Here is a 19,408-nt window from a genome sequence, read left to right as displayed (position 1 = left end):
AAATTAAAAAAAAATAGAGATGAAAAAACATTGTACGCGTGCTGCCGATCGATCCCCTCGATGCTTCTAAAAAAATTCGTGCTTCCATATACTAAACGCATGCATTTTTCTTCTACGTAATTCACCAATAACAAAAATAAAAAAAAATTAGAGATGAAAAAATCGTGTAGACCCTATGAAAATTTTTTCTTCGGGTTTATACAATGTTTCATCTCTAATTTTTTTTATTTTTATTATCAGATGAATTACATTGTGTGAATTACATCGATAAAAAATGCATGTGTTTAGTGCGGAGGCACGAATTTTTCAAAAGCGTTGAGAATATGGATCGGCAGCGTGCGTATAACATTCGGGTAATAATGTGAAAAATAACCCGTGGTCTGAGAATAAAAATTGTTTTCAGACAGTTTTCCATCTCCGTAATAGATTTTCTTGTACGCATGACGATTATTCCGCAGCGATACCGCAATTATTTTCCTGTTATTTAGAGGCAAAAGGAATGAATGATGAGTGAAAGATTTTCGAGATAAAACACAATATTCGAGTCATTTTTTTCACACAGTAACAAACAACGATCAAACCGTTGAGTTATATTAGAAATAAAGGAGCTCGCACTATATAGTATGAAATTGGGTCCCGATAAAATTAAATGGTTTTCTCATATGTTTGTGATCCATTAAACAAAACATATAAGTTTTAGAACAAAAAATGAACAGTTTTCGTGTTTGATTCGTCTACAGTCGCTGACATCTCACCATGAAATACTCAATAACTTCGAAACGGCTGACTTAAAATGGATAAAATTATAGCTTTGAAAAGGTCTCAACAAAGACGGTAAAAAAATAAAAGAAAAAATGGAGGGTCTTGCTTAAAAAATCCGAGTTGACTTTGCCCTGTCTTTGCAATGCCATCCAAAGTGAAATTGACCCAAAGTGAATTGGCTAGGCTTTTTTAAACTCTACAACTTTTATCTAAAACATTTTTTTATGAAACTTATAGTTTTCCAGATATTTGGCCGTCTCTGAACATTCTATTCCTTACTCTTGGTGGCGCGCCATCGCCGCCGCTGTCAAGTGAGGCGCGATGGGCTGTAAATGTTACGAATTCGCGTGACGCAGCTTCACTGCACATTGGCTTATACATTTCCTTTTGTAATTCGAAAATTATATTCGAAATCTCAAAATGGTATCAGCCTTTTTTGTTCCCCTTGATCTACTATTCTACGATTCCAATGCGGCTTCTACCTTATTTCTGAGACACCCTGTATAAAGTGGGACATAATTATATCCCACATATAATTACATACTATCACATATATAATGTCCAAGATGTGTACTCATGTATAAAACGATACTTTGTTACAGAATATGTAATTCCCTATTATTATCGTAATCCAGGACCAACGACATGGAAGGGATCTGGTGCGTGCGTGCGTGAATGAGTGCGAACGCGCGCGCGCGCGTATGTGTATGTGTCATTACATATTCTGTAACAAAGTATCCATGTGTATCCTTCCATGTGTGTGTATGTGTGTGTTTGTAAGTATAAACGATAGAAACGTGAAATAACAGATTTTAATCATATCTCATGATACATGGTTTCCGATAGTTTGGAATATCTATTATTTCATGTTATTATTGCTATACTATTTATTGGGTTTTTTACTTCAATAAATATGGCAAGACAAACCGCCGGATCCTGATCCCCACTCATTCACACACATACACACACGCGCGCGCATCATTGAACCAGACTTATTACGTCCATATCATGAAGTAAGAATATACCATAGGTCCATATCGTTGGTCCTGGATTACGCTAAAGGTGCCTTTTCATGTGTAACACGCTGCGACAGCAAAAATATCACATTTTTCATAATTACTTCCGCTGCACTTGCTGTGCATGAAAGGGAATAACGGCAACAGCATATGTATTAAAGTTTAACTTCAAATATGTGTCTTTTATTTGCTCAGCTCGAAAATCAATATGAAAAACTTAAAAAGCTAAAAACTTGTGATTATATGCCAATTATATGCCATGGCAATTGTTAGTGCAGTTATAATTTGGACAACTATCATTTCAGGTAATTATTTAGAATTTAGAATACCCTTATCACTTTAAATCTTAATAAAAATGTACTTATTGTATGTACTCACTATAAATGTATTCAATTTTCACATTTTTTGCAAATATTGCATGCAAGACTTAGAAACTAAAGCAATAGCAAGGTTAGGCTTTCAATTGCCCTTTTACTTCAGATATGTGGATGATATCGACGGCAGTCCCGTTTGATATGATTGATCTTATTATGACAACTTTTAATTCGTTTCATCTGAGGTTGCAATTCACCTTAGAAAGGAGAGGCAATACTCTTAATTTCTTAGATGTAAGCATTATTAATAACAATAACTGTTTAGAATTAGATTGATACTATAAACCAACATTCTCAGGTACTTGAACTATTTATCGTCACATCCTATTTTTCATTAAAAAAGTGTCATAATGGGTATGTTGGACAGAGCTATGTTATTCTCAGATCCAAAATTTCATTTATAACAATATTAAGTTCATTATTTGTACATAGACTGCTGGAAAATTTCTGCAAACAATATGAAAAAAAACATATAAAATTCAGTAAATGGCTTTATTATTTTTCGAAATATTCGCTTTTAAGATCGATACATTTTTGCATACGCTCGAATCACTTTTCGAAGCATTTTTTCTACTCTGAGGCTGTAACCTCAGAAATCAGTGTACGAAATGTTTTAACAGCTGCTTCAGGCTCAAATCACTCATCTTCTTTTTAATGTTTGGGAACAAAAAGAAGTCATTAGGTGATAAATCAGGTGAATACGGACAATGAATCGTCAATCCGACATTTTTACTGGATAAAAAATCAATGGATTTGACGTGCTGTGTGACAGCTGGCGTTGTCATGATGAAGGATGATGCGACGATTTTGGTTTGTTCTACGCAATTCATTTATGACTTCTGACAAACAAATTATTGTATACCAATCAGTATTTACAGTCTTTCGATCCTCTAAAGCCACGATTGCTAATGTCCGGTATAACTGAAGAAACAAGCAATCATTTGCTTGGCAGCACTGCGTGAACGAACAACTTTTGTTGGTTTCGGTTCATTTTGAAATACCCAAACAGTGGATTGTTGTTTACTTTCGGGCTCATACGAATAGATCCATGTTTCGTCTCCAATAACGATGTTGTAGATCAAATTTGACCGACCTCGGTTGAATTTCTTGAGCATTTCTTTGCTCCATTTAACACGAGCCTTTTTGAGCTTCGGTCAAATTGTGTGGGATCCAACGACTGCAAAGTTTCCGCTCAACTGATCATCCAAAATCGTATGCATTGCTTTCATGTCAATGTCTAAGGATGCCTGAATCTCGCGGTATGTCATATGCGGGTCTCGCTCAATCATTTCACGCACAGCATCAACATTAGTGACAACAATAGACGTGGATGGACGATCTTCACGGAATTCGTCACAAAGAAAAGTACGTCAACGCTGGAATTCGGCAAACCAATTATAAACAGTCCTATTGGATGGTGCTTCATCCCCAAAAGCTAAATGAAGTCGATCGATGCATTGTTTTGGAGTTAGATTACATTTGTAATCGTAAAAAATCATTGCCCGAAAATTTTCACGCGAAATTTCCATTTTCTCACAAAATAATTTCTTTTAAAATACTATACAAACAAAACTAGTTGGCTTGAGTACAAATGTCAACTAAATTTACTAAATTATAGATTAAAAACGTCTAATTTTACGGATATGATAGTAGCAGAACGTTGGCGCCACTAGAAGTATTAGATTGCAGAAACTTTTCTAGCAGCCTACGTACATTATTATAATAAATAATGACTATCCGGCAAAATTTGTTTTTGACACGATCAATAATCGTCTAAAATATCGGTTTAACAAAAAATTTTTTATTAATAATGTCGATTTGTAAAGGCACCAACATAAAATTAGCGTTTTTCAGCAATAACAAATTAAATAGATTCATAAAAGTACAAAAGGAACGCTCTTCCAAAATTTGATAATAAAAATGTGGTCTATAAGATTTGTTATAAAGATTGCGATGCATCATATGTGGGAACAAAACATGTAAGAAACTTTCCAGCAGAATATTTGAACATCATAGACATATCAATTGGAACATTGACACTTATTCTGTAATTACTGAACATCGTATTAAATTTACACATGACTTCGATTGGGAGAACGTCCAAATTTTAGACAAGGAGAAATTTTTGAACAAAAGATTAATTTCGGAAATGGCATTCATACACATGCAAAGAATGGCCTTAATTTACATTCAGATACAGAAAGTCTGCATCATACTTACGCAGCGATGCTTGAAAATTTCTTCTGACTGAAACCTTCTGTTAGAATCCTTTTTAGATTTATAGTTTATCGATTTATTTTGACAAAGTTTTATTGATTGACGAAAATGTAACAATTTTAACGAGATATAGTTCATATTGAATTTTTTCGTTTTTTTTTTTATTATGTAATTCTTTATTATACAATTTTAATTATTATATAATTTTAACAGTTTTTAATTCTTATACAATAATTTATTGCGATTTTTATCGGTTTGATTTAACATATACTATACTATTTAACTATATACATGTTTTATTCGTCATATTGCAAATTTGCCTTAATGTTTACTGTGTGACCTCTTACTTCGAGAATAGATGTAATTCAACAGATCCAGATGCATCATTCATCATCTAAAAATTAAATTTAACACTTAAATATATTTCAATATATATGTTATTTTCTCATAAGTGTTGCTTCAGCATTAACCTGACAATCCTCTTTAACATCACCATCAGGCTCATACAATTGAATGTCATTGATAGACTGACAAAAATTGTTAGATATATTGTTTTACTTTATTATTTTCTGTTATAGAAATTTGTGTAATTATTTTCAATTTCTTCTTTTAATTCTTTTTTTAAAAAATAACTCAATATTGTGGGAATTGCATTTGATTTTAATTTTTGTATATCAGTTCTTTCCCACATAGTTGGAGCAAAATGTACCTCTGCATAATATAATAAAAAAAAGATTAACTTATTAAATAATCATAATTGATATATAGAAAATAAATAGATCTTTAAAAAGACACAAAGTTGACACATATTTTATTAATTTTCTCATAATGAAACTGTACAAATATGTACTTACAAATATGTTACTTAACGCAGAGATATGCATTTTTCGTTGGTGTCCAATTTTGTCCAATTTTGTCGCCCATAATGCTTGACGTTCAACATCAGGCGGAAATATTTTCATTATGTAGCCTTTGGCTGCAGAATTATTGCAAAATGGGACTGCACACCCAACCATTTTGCAATAATTTTTAATAATGTTCTAAAAGTCGTACTATAGAAAGACGTATCTTACGAGATCACGATTCACACGAGTGACTATGGAAGGTTAGAAAGAGACACAATATATTCCTCTCTCTTTCTTATGATTTTGCTAAAACTAGAAACTCTTAATATAAAGAGACCGTAAAGAGAGTCTCTAACTAGAGTCTCTATCCCTCGTGTCACGATTCTGATTAGAGAGTCTCTAGGATATCCCATTCATTTCGAAAATCTCTTACAGTAATCATGTCTTGATTTATCGGCAGGTAATTGTGCGCATGGACAATTCAAAGAAAATTCCTCTCAATGAAAAGTATACTGTTTGCGAAGAATTCGGAAGATATGAAACTCTGTCCAGTCGACAAACTAAGGGTGCAATCCACTTGACGCTACAAATTCTTCGAAACTTTTAGTTGATTAATTAGAAGAAAGAATTTTATTAATTGACCAATCAAAAAATGCTTTGAAGCGTATTGAATTCGTAGTATCAAGTGAACTGTAGTTTAAAAATAACATGATAGATATTAATGTTGTAATTTCGTATTTTATAATTTATAAATGTAATATAACGCATGGTGTTATATGACAGCATAAGGAACACAACAAGTCGAAAGAAAATCAAAATGACATACTTTAACATTAAAATAATGATTTTTGGATATATTTGACTGTTTATTGACTTTAAGTATCAAAATAAAATCATTTTGATTTTTTGTTGATTTTTGTTGTGTCTTCCTTGGGAGTTGTACATTGTAGAGTGCAAAATTATAACATTAACATTATGTTACTATTAGTTTGTGTCGACTGGATGATTTCAGTACCTGTGTTCTGAATGGGTCCATGAACAATGCAGTGGGGCTGATGATTACATATCCTCAGAATTACATACGTGATTTTTGTTTAAATAATTAATTTTTTTCAATTTTTATATTATTTTTTCAAAGTTTATATTAATTTCATATTAAAATTGATATATAATACATTTTTTTATTTTCTTATCAACATTCCATGACACATGAAATATTTATTTTATTTTTCCAAGAAATTTTATATTTATTTCTTATATCATTTTGGCTTTACGTACAATTATCCAATCCATGCGCACAATTACCCGACACGCGAAAAATTTTTTTGCTTTTACTTTTTTTATTTTTTGCCAGATACAACATTATCGAATTTATTATATATTCGAAGTACGAGCTCAATCGGTACGCTCAATCTTGAGATCTCAAGATTTCTTAATCTTAACCCAAAAAGATCATTTGCGTTATTTTCCAAGTTTCACACGCATATATACACGTAAAGCTAATTTGTCATTTAAAGCTTTTACAATGTCTACATTGTATAATATTATACAAAAAAATTATACAATGTAAGTGAATATTAAGCACACTGTCTATTTAAGAATATATAATATCCTAAAATATAATCATCTTCGTCTAAACTTATTCGACGTCATTCGGCGTCGTCGATGCCGACCGACGTCAACCGATGTCCAAAATTAATTCTGTGAACAATACTTTTATCCGCGAAATTCACGCGTATCCTCTTAGAGAATCCAGCCACTCAATTACATTGAAAAAAATACATGTTTTTAATGCAATGGCATGAATTTTTTAAAAGTGTTGAGGATCAATCGATAATATATGTATATACAATGTTCAAGTAATAATGTGAACAGATATTTATTATTATTATAACATAGACATTTATGTTTATATAGATAAAATATAAGAAATTGAATTTTATTGCAGAAGATAAATTAACATAAAATTATCAGCGGATTCTTTACCGAAATTGGAGTCATTAAAAGAATTGTAATATATAGTCTTAAATACTCCAACAAATATTCCGTTATTCTGAAAAGGATTTACTTGTATCTATCAGTTGTTATATTTTATTTATTATGTACTCATATTTACTCTGCATATTCACCTGTAAATCTCATCAGATTTCTATTTTCATAAAGAAAAATTTTTGATATGATTGTAAAAAGAAAGTCAATAAGTGTGTCTAAAATTTCCATGAATTTTCTACGTTACTTCTACGCTAACATCTTGATAGAAACATTTTCAGAGTTGTCTCATGAACATACAATAGGAGATCGCCGTTTGAAGTATCTTAAAAAATAAACATTCTTTATACCCTTCATCATTATGATTTCTGAATATTGATTTATATTGCAGTATATTTTTCCTCACCATTCCGAAATTCTGTAAGGACATCACGTAAAACCTACATGCAGTTAAAATAAGCGGATGGAAGCGTCGTTTCATTATTAACAATAATGATTTCTGCTCTGAAGCACTTGCTCTGTACCACACAGAATTGTACCTGTACGAAATCAAATATCTTATTTCATTTAGAAACAAATGTTTAATTAATTTAAATGATTACTGTAATAATGTAGTAAATAATAATAGAAATGAAATTAGAGAGAGGTCGAATTTATCAAAAAGTTAAGCATTATGTCGAATTTCTGAAAGTTAAGTATTAACGGAAGGACCGTTAACATCATTTTTAATAATTTTTAATAATTTTTTAAATAATAAACGTTATTTAAAAAATATTAATATGTAACTTTAGAATAATATTATAATATTATTTATATTTGTCTTTGCAAACATATTTGATAACACTTTTATACAATAATTACTTAGCGCATATTTTTAAATAAATATAAGCAAAGCATTACACAAAGAGAAATATGGAGAACGAGAGCTTTTTCTCTTCCTGTTCTAAATTTATCGGTATTTCCAGTGATTCATACATATTATTATATTAGGTGTTGGAATTAATTCGTAGCGTTTTACAAGTGATGGGAAGTACTTTCATTAATGTATTTTTTAATGCTCATGTGAAATAAATAACATTCTTTCATTAAAAACGCTACGAATTAATTCCAACACCTAATATATTATTAGTTACTACTGTACATATAAATAAAAAATGAAAATATTATTAATTACACAGGCCTACAAAAAAATATTCTCTTTAAGAAATGACAGTAATCCCAAAGGATTTTGACGTGCTAAAACCAAATCGATAGATTCACATTAGATTTCTGAGATATCCTAATCTTAAAGTCAAAAGCCAAAAAAGTCTAATTCGGACAATTTTAAAATAAAAGTTAATAAGTTAAAATAGCATTGATTGATTTTTTTAAGTTTTAACATAATACAATTTACGAATTTTATTAACATCTACACGTGAATTTAATTATTAATAAGTTATAATACTATTTTTAACAGAATATCGTTCAATGCAAATTTTTGTTTAATGACTCATTCGGAAGTATTGGATGCGTATGAAGATTGTATATTATTATTTATCAAATACTGGGAAGACCAACACAGCGTTTATATTATATATTGCGATAATTAAGAGACATAAGATAATTTAGAGACATTATTAATTTTTTTAAATACTACAGACCTTTTAATTTATATATCTTTTTATTTAGATACATTTTATATTTTAGAGACATTATTAATTTTTTATAATACTATAGACCTTTTAATTGTTTTTATATGTTTTTTTATTTAGATATATTTTATATTGTAAGTTCATAATCGAATTTATTAACATTGAAAATGACAAAAACAATGGTCTATAACAAATATTTCGTACCTGATCGGGTATGAAACATTTATTATAGACTATTAATTTTGTTTATGATTTAACTATTTATATTATTAAAAAAATTTTTATATTAGGCTTGTAGCCTTCTTTCATATTATTATTTAAAATAAAATATCTCGTAAACTTGAAGAAATATAAACTGCCGATTCAAATTTAGCATAAAAAAGATTTGAAAATCATCATAAATGGTCAACACAGTAAAATGAAAAAAAAAATTAGATACATATATTGCAACATTGTATATACTCACTGCTCTTAACCGAAGAGTTCGCTATTATTAGATAAACAGTTTACTCCCAAAAAGTCGCTTAGAAAGTGCAACCAATTAACATTCTAGTAGCTGAAAATGATTTAATTCGATTTCTCATATTAATCTGCGGAAAAACAGCTATATATACTTTATTTTTTTATGTGGTCATTGAATAGTTATAAAAATTTTTTTTGTTTAAAAATCTAAACTTCGAATAAAATTCCGAAAAAATTCTGTAAGCTTAATTAAATCAAAATGGACATTTTTTGTCTCTGAGACTTTTTAAATCAATAGTTTTTGAGATAAAAAAAATGTCTAAACTTGAAAAATGACTCTATCTTTATGATTTTTTTTTTTCAGAAATTAGTCATCCAATCAGTATGAATAAAAAACAAAAATATTTGGCCTATCTTAAACTATAACAAGAATTTAATCTTATTTTGATCTATATACTGTTATTGATAATAAAAAACTTTATTACAATGAAGACGCGTCCGCGGCGGTCTTATACAATATAATAAAGTTTTAATTATCAATAACAGTCCGCTCATCTATATAATTATCTTCTTCAATTCTCCTACCAAATCAACTATTACTAGTACATAGTTGATCTTAAAACTGGCAGCCTTGCCACAGCTATATACAAGGTGTTTCAGAAATAGTTGGCCAAACTTTAAGAGTATATTCCACTCATCGTAAGGATGAAAGAAGTCCATATAAACATGGATTCGGAAATGCTTTCTTTCTAAATTATAAATTTTATACTTATATACTTATACCTATACTTTATTTTATATTTATACCTATATTTTATTTTATACTTATACCTATATTATATTTTACACTTATATCTATATTTTATTTTACACTTGTATCTATTTTTTTATTTTATACTTATATCTATATTTTCATTACAGAAATTACTGGAAATGATTTCCTTCCGCATCGATGCATGCTTCGCATTGACGTCGCATGGATTGTCGAAGACATTCAAAAATTCTCGGAGTATTTTTTCACACGCAGCGATAATACGATTTCGGAATACTTCCACAGTAGCAACAGGAGTATATACATCATACACGAGGGTCTTAAGATGTCCCATAAATAAAAATCTAAAGAATTAAAATCGGAAGAACGTGCAAGCCAAGCAATGGATCCTCTATCAATCTATTGTTGTAATTATTATTCAGGAAATTCTCAAGCAGTGCGGCTGAAATTTGCTGGAACTCCATCATGCATGAATCATATTTGATTGCGTATCCATAGTGGAACGTTCTTCAAGTATAAAATAAAATAGATATAAGTATAAAATAAAATAAAATATAGGTATAAATATAAACTAAAAAATGTTTATAATTTGGAAAGGAAATATTTCTTCTTCTGAACATTTCCTCACGTTTATATGACTTTTTTTCTTCCTAATGAGTAGAATATGTTCTTAGAGTTTAGTTCAATTATTTCTGAAATGTATATTTGATGATACAAGATCGTTATTTCTCTTGTGAGAGAAAAAAACAGGACAAAATTCGCAAAAATATATACATATCTTACAAAAAGTTCAAAAAAGATAACAAATTTTAAAATAAAAACTTCAAAAATTAAAGAAATTAAAAATAAGAATAAAAAATTTTAGAATAAAAAGAATATGGAATCCATAATTGTCACGTTCCCTTCGTAACTTTGAGTTCGGCTAAGGGTGATAACATATTTGCAATATATCTAATTTTTTTTTATTATGTTAACCCATTTATAATCATAGATCATTTTTATAGATTTTTTTCATACTGAATTCGAATCCATAATAGCTCATATTTCTCTATCACATCAGATTTATAAACTTATAATCTGAAAATGCTCAAAATAGACCTGCTTGGCACATTAAGATTATAATTCGGATATCTCACAAACTTAATGTGACGGAGCAATTTGTTCCAGATTTAGTTTTAGCATCAAAACTGGATTTAGTTTTAGCGTCAAAAATGTTCGGAGGTTACATATTGTTGTTTCAGGATCAAAATTCATTTTGGCCAGTGTTATTAAAAAAGATATTACATTACTCACACCTTCTCACATGCATTCGAGCTCGCATCCGTAACTCTTTGTCCCATGTAATTAGATACGAATAGATGTATCAGTGATAGAATAGTGACACTAATAGATCTGATGATTCGCTCCATATTGTTAGTAGTGGTAAGCATCTAAAAAATCTCGTTTTTATGTTTTGATATGTCCAATGTGTTTCTGCTATTGACATACCTGCGTTAATGCAAGACTCATTGCAAGCACTAATCCTATGATATCCATTAAAAATGGTATTGTGTGATAAAATTCGATCATACCAACGAATCTTGTAATATAAAAGAAGGTATTATATATATATATATATATATATATATATATATATATATATATGTATATATATATATGTTAATGAAAACTATGAGATGAAAGAAATTTTTCTTACATATAAAAATACATTTATCTGTCATTAACATACATTTTTTTACGTATAATTTGTAATTTTCATAATTTATTCGCCTACACTTGATTTTTTATACAGAAAATCATTGTATTTTGATAATAGTTAAGTTCAAAAATATTGATAGGAATAATTATTAAAAATATCTATTAGGATCCCAGCTAACGCTAAATATTCACAGAAAGTTCAATTCGTATTACCAATGTATTGAATGTTCCGGAACAGTAAAAGAATCACAAATGTTGATGAAATGTTCAGAATATTGTGTGAATATACTTGTATACTTCATGAAAATCGCAAGCGAGCAAGTAGTACACATCGCCGACAAAAGGCGAAGAGCATTTACTCTTAAACAAGAATCACCTGAGAGAGAATATAAGAAGTGCAGCACTTCGTCTGTGATAAATGGAGGCTCCGTGCTCGTGGATTACACGAGGAATCTGCGGATTCGCAGGATTCGATTCCGCCCGCCTCTCGCATATACATACGTGGTTTTTTCCGCGCTTGTTTCATAGGTATAATTACTCCATATATTTTAGGGAGCGTATTGTCCGTTCCGATTAAAACATTGGTGTGTTTCAGCGTTTGCTTCGTTATTCTCATGTCGCTACTTGCCGCAAAAATCTGTTAGATGTGGATGTCATAATCTGTCAAAAAGGTTTTTTTCTCCTATGGTTGTTCCACTCTAGATCCTAAATTTTTGATCCAATATCATATTATTCCTGTTTATAAAAAAAATCTCAATTCATATGTTATGCAAGTTGAAGATAAATACCCAGGTTCTGCAATTTCTTGTTCCATTAGATCCATTTAAAAAAAAATTCTGTGAAGTTCCAAAATTGGGCTCCAAAGTGGAAACACATTAAATGTGTTTTCCAAAGTCAAATTTTAAAAACTAATTCATGGACGACTTGATCTGAATTTTTGAATTTTTGGAAAAATTAAAATTTTGTGGAATATATGGAACATTCTCGAAATATGTCACGACATACAAATGAAATTTTTAACCAATATTTGAATGTTTCTTTTACATACCATAAATATTCAGAATATTTTGGAGTATTTTTGAAATATTTTTTTTTATTTTATGAACATTTTATGAATATTTCAAGAATATTTAGCGTTTGCTGGGTATATATTATTTAATTTAGAATTGATAATAAATTCTTTATTTATTAAAATCATAAGCACTAAAATCACAAGACCAAGTGGAAACAGTGTTTTTAATTGCTTATTATTAATTTTCGATTTTACATTCTAGCCATAACTTTTTTGACACAATTATGGTAATTTTGGCCCTAAATGAATGTGATTGTCGAAAGCATTTTTAGCAAGGAACACGAGTAAAAAAATTCTCCAATAAATACTAAGGTAATTAATTATAACGAAATAGAAAAAATTGGTAGCTCTCGTTTCGGATGGAAAGTGGGACCCTCTAAGGCAAGAGGACATGGAGTGATTTTCGCTTCGCGTTGTATAGTAGAGTTTTTATTACTATATCTGTCTTTTTAGTGTGTTTTTGTATTTAAATAAGCCATAACAAAACTAGCACAAATAAATAAGAAAAAGTATTTTTTTATTAAATTAAAATTAATAATATATATAATACCAAAGATAATACTTTAGTTTTTCAACTTAAAATATTTTAAATATTTTTTGAAAGATATGAAGATTTGTTGTGTGATTCTAGTAATACTTACCGCAAGATTTTTAATTCGTTCCTATTAGTGATCTGTATTGAACATTGCTAAGAACATTGTGTTATGAGTGTAAATGAAATAAATATAATTGAAGTAATGATTTACATAATATTAACTTAAACAAGTAGCTTACATTTATTATCGGTTTTAGTAAAATATATTGTATTAAAATGAATTAAATGCGAATAGGCACACAAATTGGAAAGCACCTTAATAGGGCCATCGGCGCTTGGAAGATTCACTAATAGGGACAAAAACATGTTTTTTAAAAAACATGTTTTTTATTTATATTGAAAACATTATAAAGTATTAACATTTTTTAAATTAAAGAAAAGGATTTTAAAATCACAAGAAAAGGAAATACATAATTGAAAAACCAATATTGAAAAAACCAATATTTCCAGCAGATAAAATTAAAGTTATAATCTTTAATAATTAATTCAGTAATAAGCATATTGGCTTAAAGGCATACTAATAGAGGCAGTTTTTATCTTATACGTGGAGGAAGTATGTTCTGCTTCCCCTCTTTAGGGGAAGGATGAGCTTCATCACTAAAAAGAATAATCTAACCCAAACCATTTTGGTATGGGGTCCTCGCTTCGCGTAGAAAGTAGTGCAAGGATTGGGGGGAGGGATGAAGTGGACCTCACTTTATGTGGAAAGTTGTACGTCCATAGATTGCCTTCGGAAACTTCGCTCGGATGCTTCCGATGCCTCGTTTATCATTAAATATTAAACAAAGATAGATGATGAATCCGAGGCATCGGAGGCACCCGAGCGACGTTTCTGAACGCAGCCATATGGGAGAAGAGGTAAGATAGACCTTTGTTTTGCATGGAAAGTTGAACTCTTTTAAACAGGGGGGGGGGGAGGAGTGGAATGGACTTCGCTTTGTTTTTTGTTTATGAACTTGTTTATGAATCTCTTTTTTCCTTTTTTTCTGTTTGTAATTGTTAGTTATTTTAATATCTGATGGTTGGAGTATTTTTTTACTACTTTTCTCGCCGTATTCCTCACTAAAAATGTCGAAAATCATTTTCATTTTAAGGGGCTAAAATTATCGTAATCGTCCCATTTTTTTTTCCGCATAAAATATTCGATAAATTGGACTAAATGAACTGATTTAACATATAGATTAATAGATGCATTTATAGATTTATAGATTGCATGCCTTTTATAAAAGTACAAACTGTATAATGTTGCAATGCAGCCGTACAAAAACGACCATATTTCTGTAATTTATTTTTGACCGTATTGAATCGTATTCCACTGCATCTTCAACAACGTAAAATAAGCGTTCCGCGCGATACCTGCCGAAATTATATCACTAATATTATTTTTATCATACATTTGACTTTGAATAATATTCATTTTGTAATAAGCGGAAGAAAAGAAATAATCGATTATTAAAAAACAGAGAAAATAATATAATGATAAAAATTTCTAGAAGCGTGAGAAGTAAATATTTTTATTTTTAATATCTTCATTAATGAAAAAAAAAGTTACATCTACATTTTAAAAAATTTATTGAATTTTGTTAAATATCAGTTTGAATAGTACTAACAATATATCTGTTAATATATATTTAATTTAAGTATAATTTTTTTATTTTAAATGAATGTTCATTTACTGTAAATATTTCTACTAACTATTAACTAATAGTAACTATTATATTTTAAATATTAAATATAATAGTTAGTACTATTATATTTAAACAAATATTTTTAATAAAATTCAACAAATATTTCTTTCATCATGTGCAAATCTGCAAATTATCCAGATTTAAAAGTTAATGGATGGACTGCGTGTTTTTTTTCTAGCAATGAGTTTATTTTTTCGCAAATAATGTGGAGCAATTTCTTACCCCAACAACTCGCACATTCCGCAAGCATGTTGCGTAAGAGCTACATACAAAGTGGAAACGGCAAGAAAAATTAGTGATAATACAATAAGCACGATGCATGTATGGGACCGAATAAGGTTAAAGTATTGTTCTTGATCGATAAAGAATTCAGCTTTAAAAGGTAGTATTCGTGGACGGGATTCATTTATAGGTGATATAATATCGAGGATATCCGGTAGAAATAGCCATGCGTTGTATCCTATTACGGCTACGTACTGCATAACTGAAAAATTCGATAATAATATATTTCTTTTAATATATAATAAACGATCAGTAACGAGCAGATCTTAGATTAAAATATATTTAAAATAAGGATTATATAATAAGGACTATATAATATATAAAAACGTTTCGACTCTACAAAACTTTCATCAGTTTATAACGCAATTTACATCTTACATACTAAACGCATACTCTAGCCATTCCATATCATCCTCCAGATAGTAATCTATAACCATTGATTTAGATTGAGATTTCCATTATCGCACCATGTTTAGTGAAATGTAGTTAGATGTATAAAATTTTTTTCCTTTAAAACAAATCCTCGTTTGTCAGCGAACATCGAGTTTTTGTCCAAATTGATGGTAATAGTCATATATATTATATAAAAAGTAGTCATAATGAAAAATAATTAATTTCGGAAATTAAAATTGAAGATATCTGGAGATAGCATTTTATATTTTATCTATTATTATGTCCCAAGGATGATTGAGAATGTCAGCTCCAATGCCATCTCCAGATATCTTTAATTTTAATTTCTGAAGTTAATTATTTTTCATCATGACTATATATATATATATATCTTATTCATTATATATTTGACTATTATCATCAATTTGGACAAAAACAACAATTTTCGCTGACAAACGAAAATTTTTTTGAAAAACATTTTATACATCTGATTATATTTCATTAAAAAACATGGTGCAATGATGGAAATTTAAATCTAAGTCAATAGTTATAGACTGCTATCTGGAGGATGATATGGAATGGTTAGAGTATATGTTAGTATGTAAGACGTAAATTGCATTATAAATTGATAAAAGCTCTGTAGAGTCGAAACGTTTTTATTATACAGTCCTTATTTTAAATATATTTTAATCTAAAATTTGAATATGCTCGTTACTGATTTATTATACATATATTGTTTTGCTGTGCAAACTGTCGAGCGATATATTTTATTTATTATTAAATTTCTTTCAATATAGTCTTTATTAATAATAATAATCTATATTTAAAAACTTATAAATTCTGAATATAGTAGCAAGTTCATTATAATCTTACGCTTCTCTAAAATTATATTATATATCTTCTCTGAAATTATATCTTCAAGGCAACAACTTATTCAATGTCTAAAACAAAATTCTGTACTTTTAAGTATTATTTCTATTATTTAATTCTGTTACAAGCTTTCAAAAAATTCTTTATATTCTTTAATAACAATCTACGAATGTTTATACCTTTACACAACCCACCCCAATGACTTCTGACCAATCTTGATGTTGCGCTTAAAGATGTAAACGACGGAAAAATAACAGAATATTAAAGTGAAAAACTCGAAAATTAATGGTTTTTTTTTCTTCGGCTTTGACAGTTTTTTACTCGGATATTTTTTGGGTCATTTAGATCTGTCACATTGCTTGAAATCCCCCAAAATTTTTGCATTAAAGTGATATGATTAGAAAAATAGATTCGGGCGTTGAAAAAAGAAAGCACAGATGCTGAATGCAAAGAATGCAAGCAACGTAAACAAACCTATTAACTTATTATCAACTCATCAAGAATTGCAATAACCAGTAATACATATTTCTGCTTCAATATAAAATTATAAAGACAAAAGTATTAAAAAGTATCGAAATAACAAGAAAAATGAATTCTATTTCTTCTTTTACATATTTAACATGAATTCTATTTTTTATAAATTTTATGTGATTTGGTCAAAAATACCGTTTTTAAAAAAACTAATTTTTTTACTTGATACTTTTCTCCGAAGTCATAAATACCGTTTTTTTTTTACATTTCTAGTTGAGCTTGATCTTCAAAGAGATCAAAGTTATTGATCTTTTACGACGCTCATTGTTCATTAAGAAATTATTAACAAAACAGTTTTTATGTATATATTGTATTTATGAATTGTACACAATTTTTGAATACAAAGTGTATATATTTCAGTATATTTTTTTAATAATTTATTGCCAGTATAGCTTTTCAGATCTTCCGACATTACAAATGTATATAAGGGAAAGTCACCAATACTGATATATCACTTTGTTTTTAGATAATATTTCTTAAACAAAAAATAAAAATAAAACTTTAAAAACATAAATACAAATTAAAGAGTGTCTTCTATCAGATAGTATAAACTGTTTTTATAATACTGTTTGCAATTTTGCAATAATTAATTTTTTTTAAGATAAGCAAAAATGAGCGTTTGACAAAATGGGCTCCAAAACTGATATAGTTGGCAATAATGCTACGTATTTCTGTTTTTTTTTCCTTTTACAGGAATTATCTGTATAAAGTAAGTACAAGTGAATGTATATAAGATTTTCCAGAATCTTTCATTATAAAACATTTTTATTGCATTAGAATTATATGCATATTTACTTTATGCTGTTCTGCAAAATGCCAAGAGCTATTTGACACTATAAAGCAACGTTATAAAGTTAGTTAGCTTATGGTCTGTTTTACAGACAGGTGTGATGGTTTACGCTGCATCCCAATTTTTAATTTAAAATTGTATTATGAAAAAACTATGAGAAAAAAATAATATAAATAAAACTGATTTAGGAAACTGTATTTAAATCAACATAATATTATCAATAATATAGTCACTATTATTTAAACTACGCAATTTGCAAAAGAAAATCGTAAGAATTTTATTTTCGCATTCGTAAAAATCGTTTTTAGCTAGTATAGAAGCAAACCACAAATATACGAATTATGAAAAGGGATATACCGTAAAATTACCGAATATCGGATATCCGGTATCCGATTGGATATCAGAGAAAGCAATTTCTTTGAGTTGGATATCCGACCAGATTCCGAGAAAGTGTTTTCTAAAAAAAAAAAGCCTAGAAAAAGATTGTATTTTGCAACAATGTATAAGACATAGCATCATGAATATGCACACTTGTTTCTAGAACATTTGTATAAGAAAAAATCAACAATTTAATGACATCAAATTTCAATCATACATAGTCGGATACATAGTCGGATACATAGTCGGATACTAATGATATTCGGTCGGATAGTAAAAAATGCCGGATAATATCAGATATTTTCCGGATATCCTGTGCATCCCTAATTATGAATTTGTACTTCTTTAATTAGCTAAATAGATTATGATTTTATTAAGATTATTAAAGTGCAATAATTAGTTTATGAGAAATAAGGGGATGTCACTTTAACAGATCTATGTCAGTATTGGCGAATTTTCTCTATATAGCCCTTAAAAAGGCCGATTTTAGTCTAAATATAATTAATATGTTATACACGCGTATGTGATATATGTATTCTAAATCTTCGCTTAAAAACACAAATTCTCTGCTTTAAAAATACAAATTTCTATTTTAAAACACACATTCTCTGCTTTAAAAACACAAATTGTTTTGTTATATAATTTTTATGTTTTTAAAACAAACAATTTGTGTTTTTAAAGTACAGAATTTATAGCAGAGTATTTGTGTTTTAAAACAGAATTTGTATTTTAAAGTAGAGAATTAATATTTTTAAAGCAGAGTTTGAGTTTTTAAGCGAAAATTTAATACATAAAATACATACGTATGTACTATACTAGTCTTATTTTAAGACTAAATCGGCCTTTTTAAGAACCGTATACAATCCCTAATAACACAAAAATGTCCTCAGGATAATCCTGAATATCTTAGGACATATACGAGGGCAAATCAATAAGTTTTTAGAAAAACATAGTAAAACATATTTTTTTTTAATCGATTCATTTTTATTTCTCATAGTCTCCTTTCAGCTCGATATACTTGATCCAACGATTCTCCAACTTTTTCA

The 19,408-nt window shown here is 28.8% G+C and overlaps 1 protein-coding gene and 1 long non-coding RNA gene across 3 annotated transcripts in view; one reads left to right on the top strand and one right to left on the bottom strand.

Moving 5' to 3' along the window:
• The first annotated feature begins 156 nt into the window (after positions 1 to 156).
• On the top strand, positions 157 to 10,905 carry LOC147907697 (uncharacterized). Its single transcript, XR_015546903.1, has 3 exons — positions 157 to 2,083; positions 2,259 to 2,386; positions 10,218 to 10,905. It is a non-coding gene; the product is annotated as an uncharacterized LOC147907697 (long non-coding RNA).
• LOC105153083 (uncharacterized) overlaps positions 4,586 to 19,408 on the bottom strand; it is a 19,955-nt gene continuing 5,132 nt past the window's right edge. The window contains exons 5-11 of one of the 2 annotated variants that reach the window (XR_015546900.1): positions 15,344 to 15,605; positions 14,670 to 14,789; positions 11,557 to 11,647; positions 11,362 to 11,498; positions 7,610 to 7,742; positions 7,344 to 7,528; positions 4,586 to 7,267 (exon numbers count right to left, since the gene is read on the bottom strand). Coding sequence is in view for 1 of the 2 variants with exons in the window: in XM_087411851.1 (XP_087267977.1) it covers positions 7,481 to 7,528; positions 7,610 to 7,742; positions 11,362 to 11,498; positions 11,557 to 11,647; positions 14,670 to 14,789; positions 15,344 to 15,605 (791 nt within the window). In the remaining variant the exon portion in view is untranslated. Of the gene's footprint in view, positions 7,529 to 7,609; positions 7,743 to 11,361; positions 11,499 to 11,556; positions 11,648 to 14,669; positions 14,790 to 15,343; positions 15,606 to 19,408 lie in introns of both variants that reach the window. The other variant, XM_087411851.1, reaches the window with a different exon arrangement.

The sequence above is a fragment of the Acromyrmex echinatior genome, chromosome 12 (assembly GCF_024713525.1).
Source record: "Acromyrmex echinatior isolate Ae372 chromosome 12, ASM2471352v2, whole genome shotgun sequence".
Taxonomy (NCBI): domain Eukaryota; kingdom Metazoa; phylum Arthropoda; class Insecta; order Hymenoptera; family Formicidae; genus Acromyrmex; species Acromyrmex echinatior.
The sequence above is the reverse complement of the archived record's forward strand: the minus strand, read 5'-3'. Positions and strand labels throughout refer to the sequence as shown.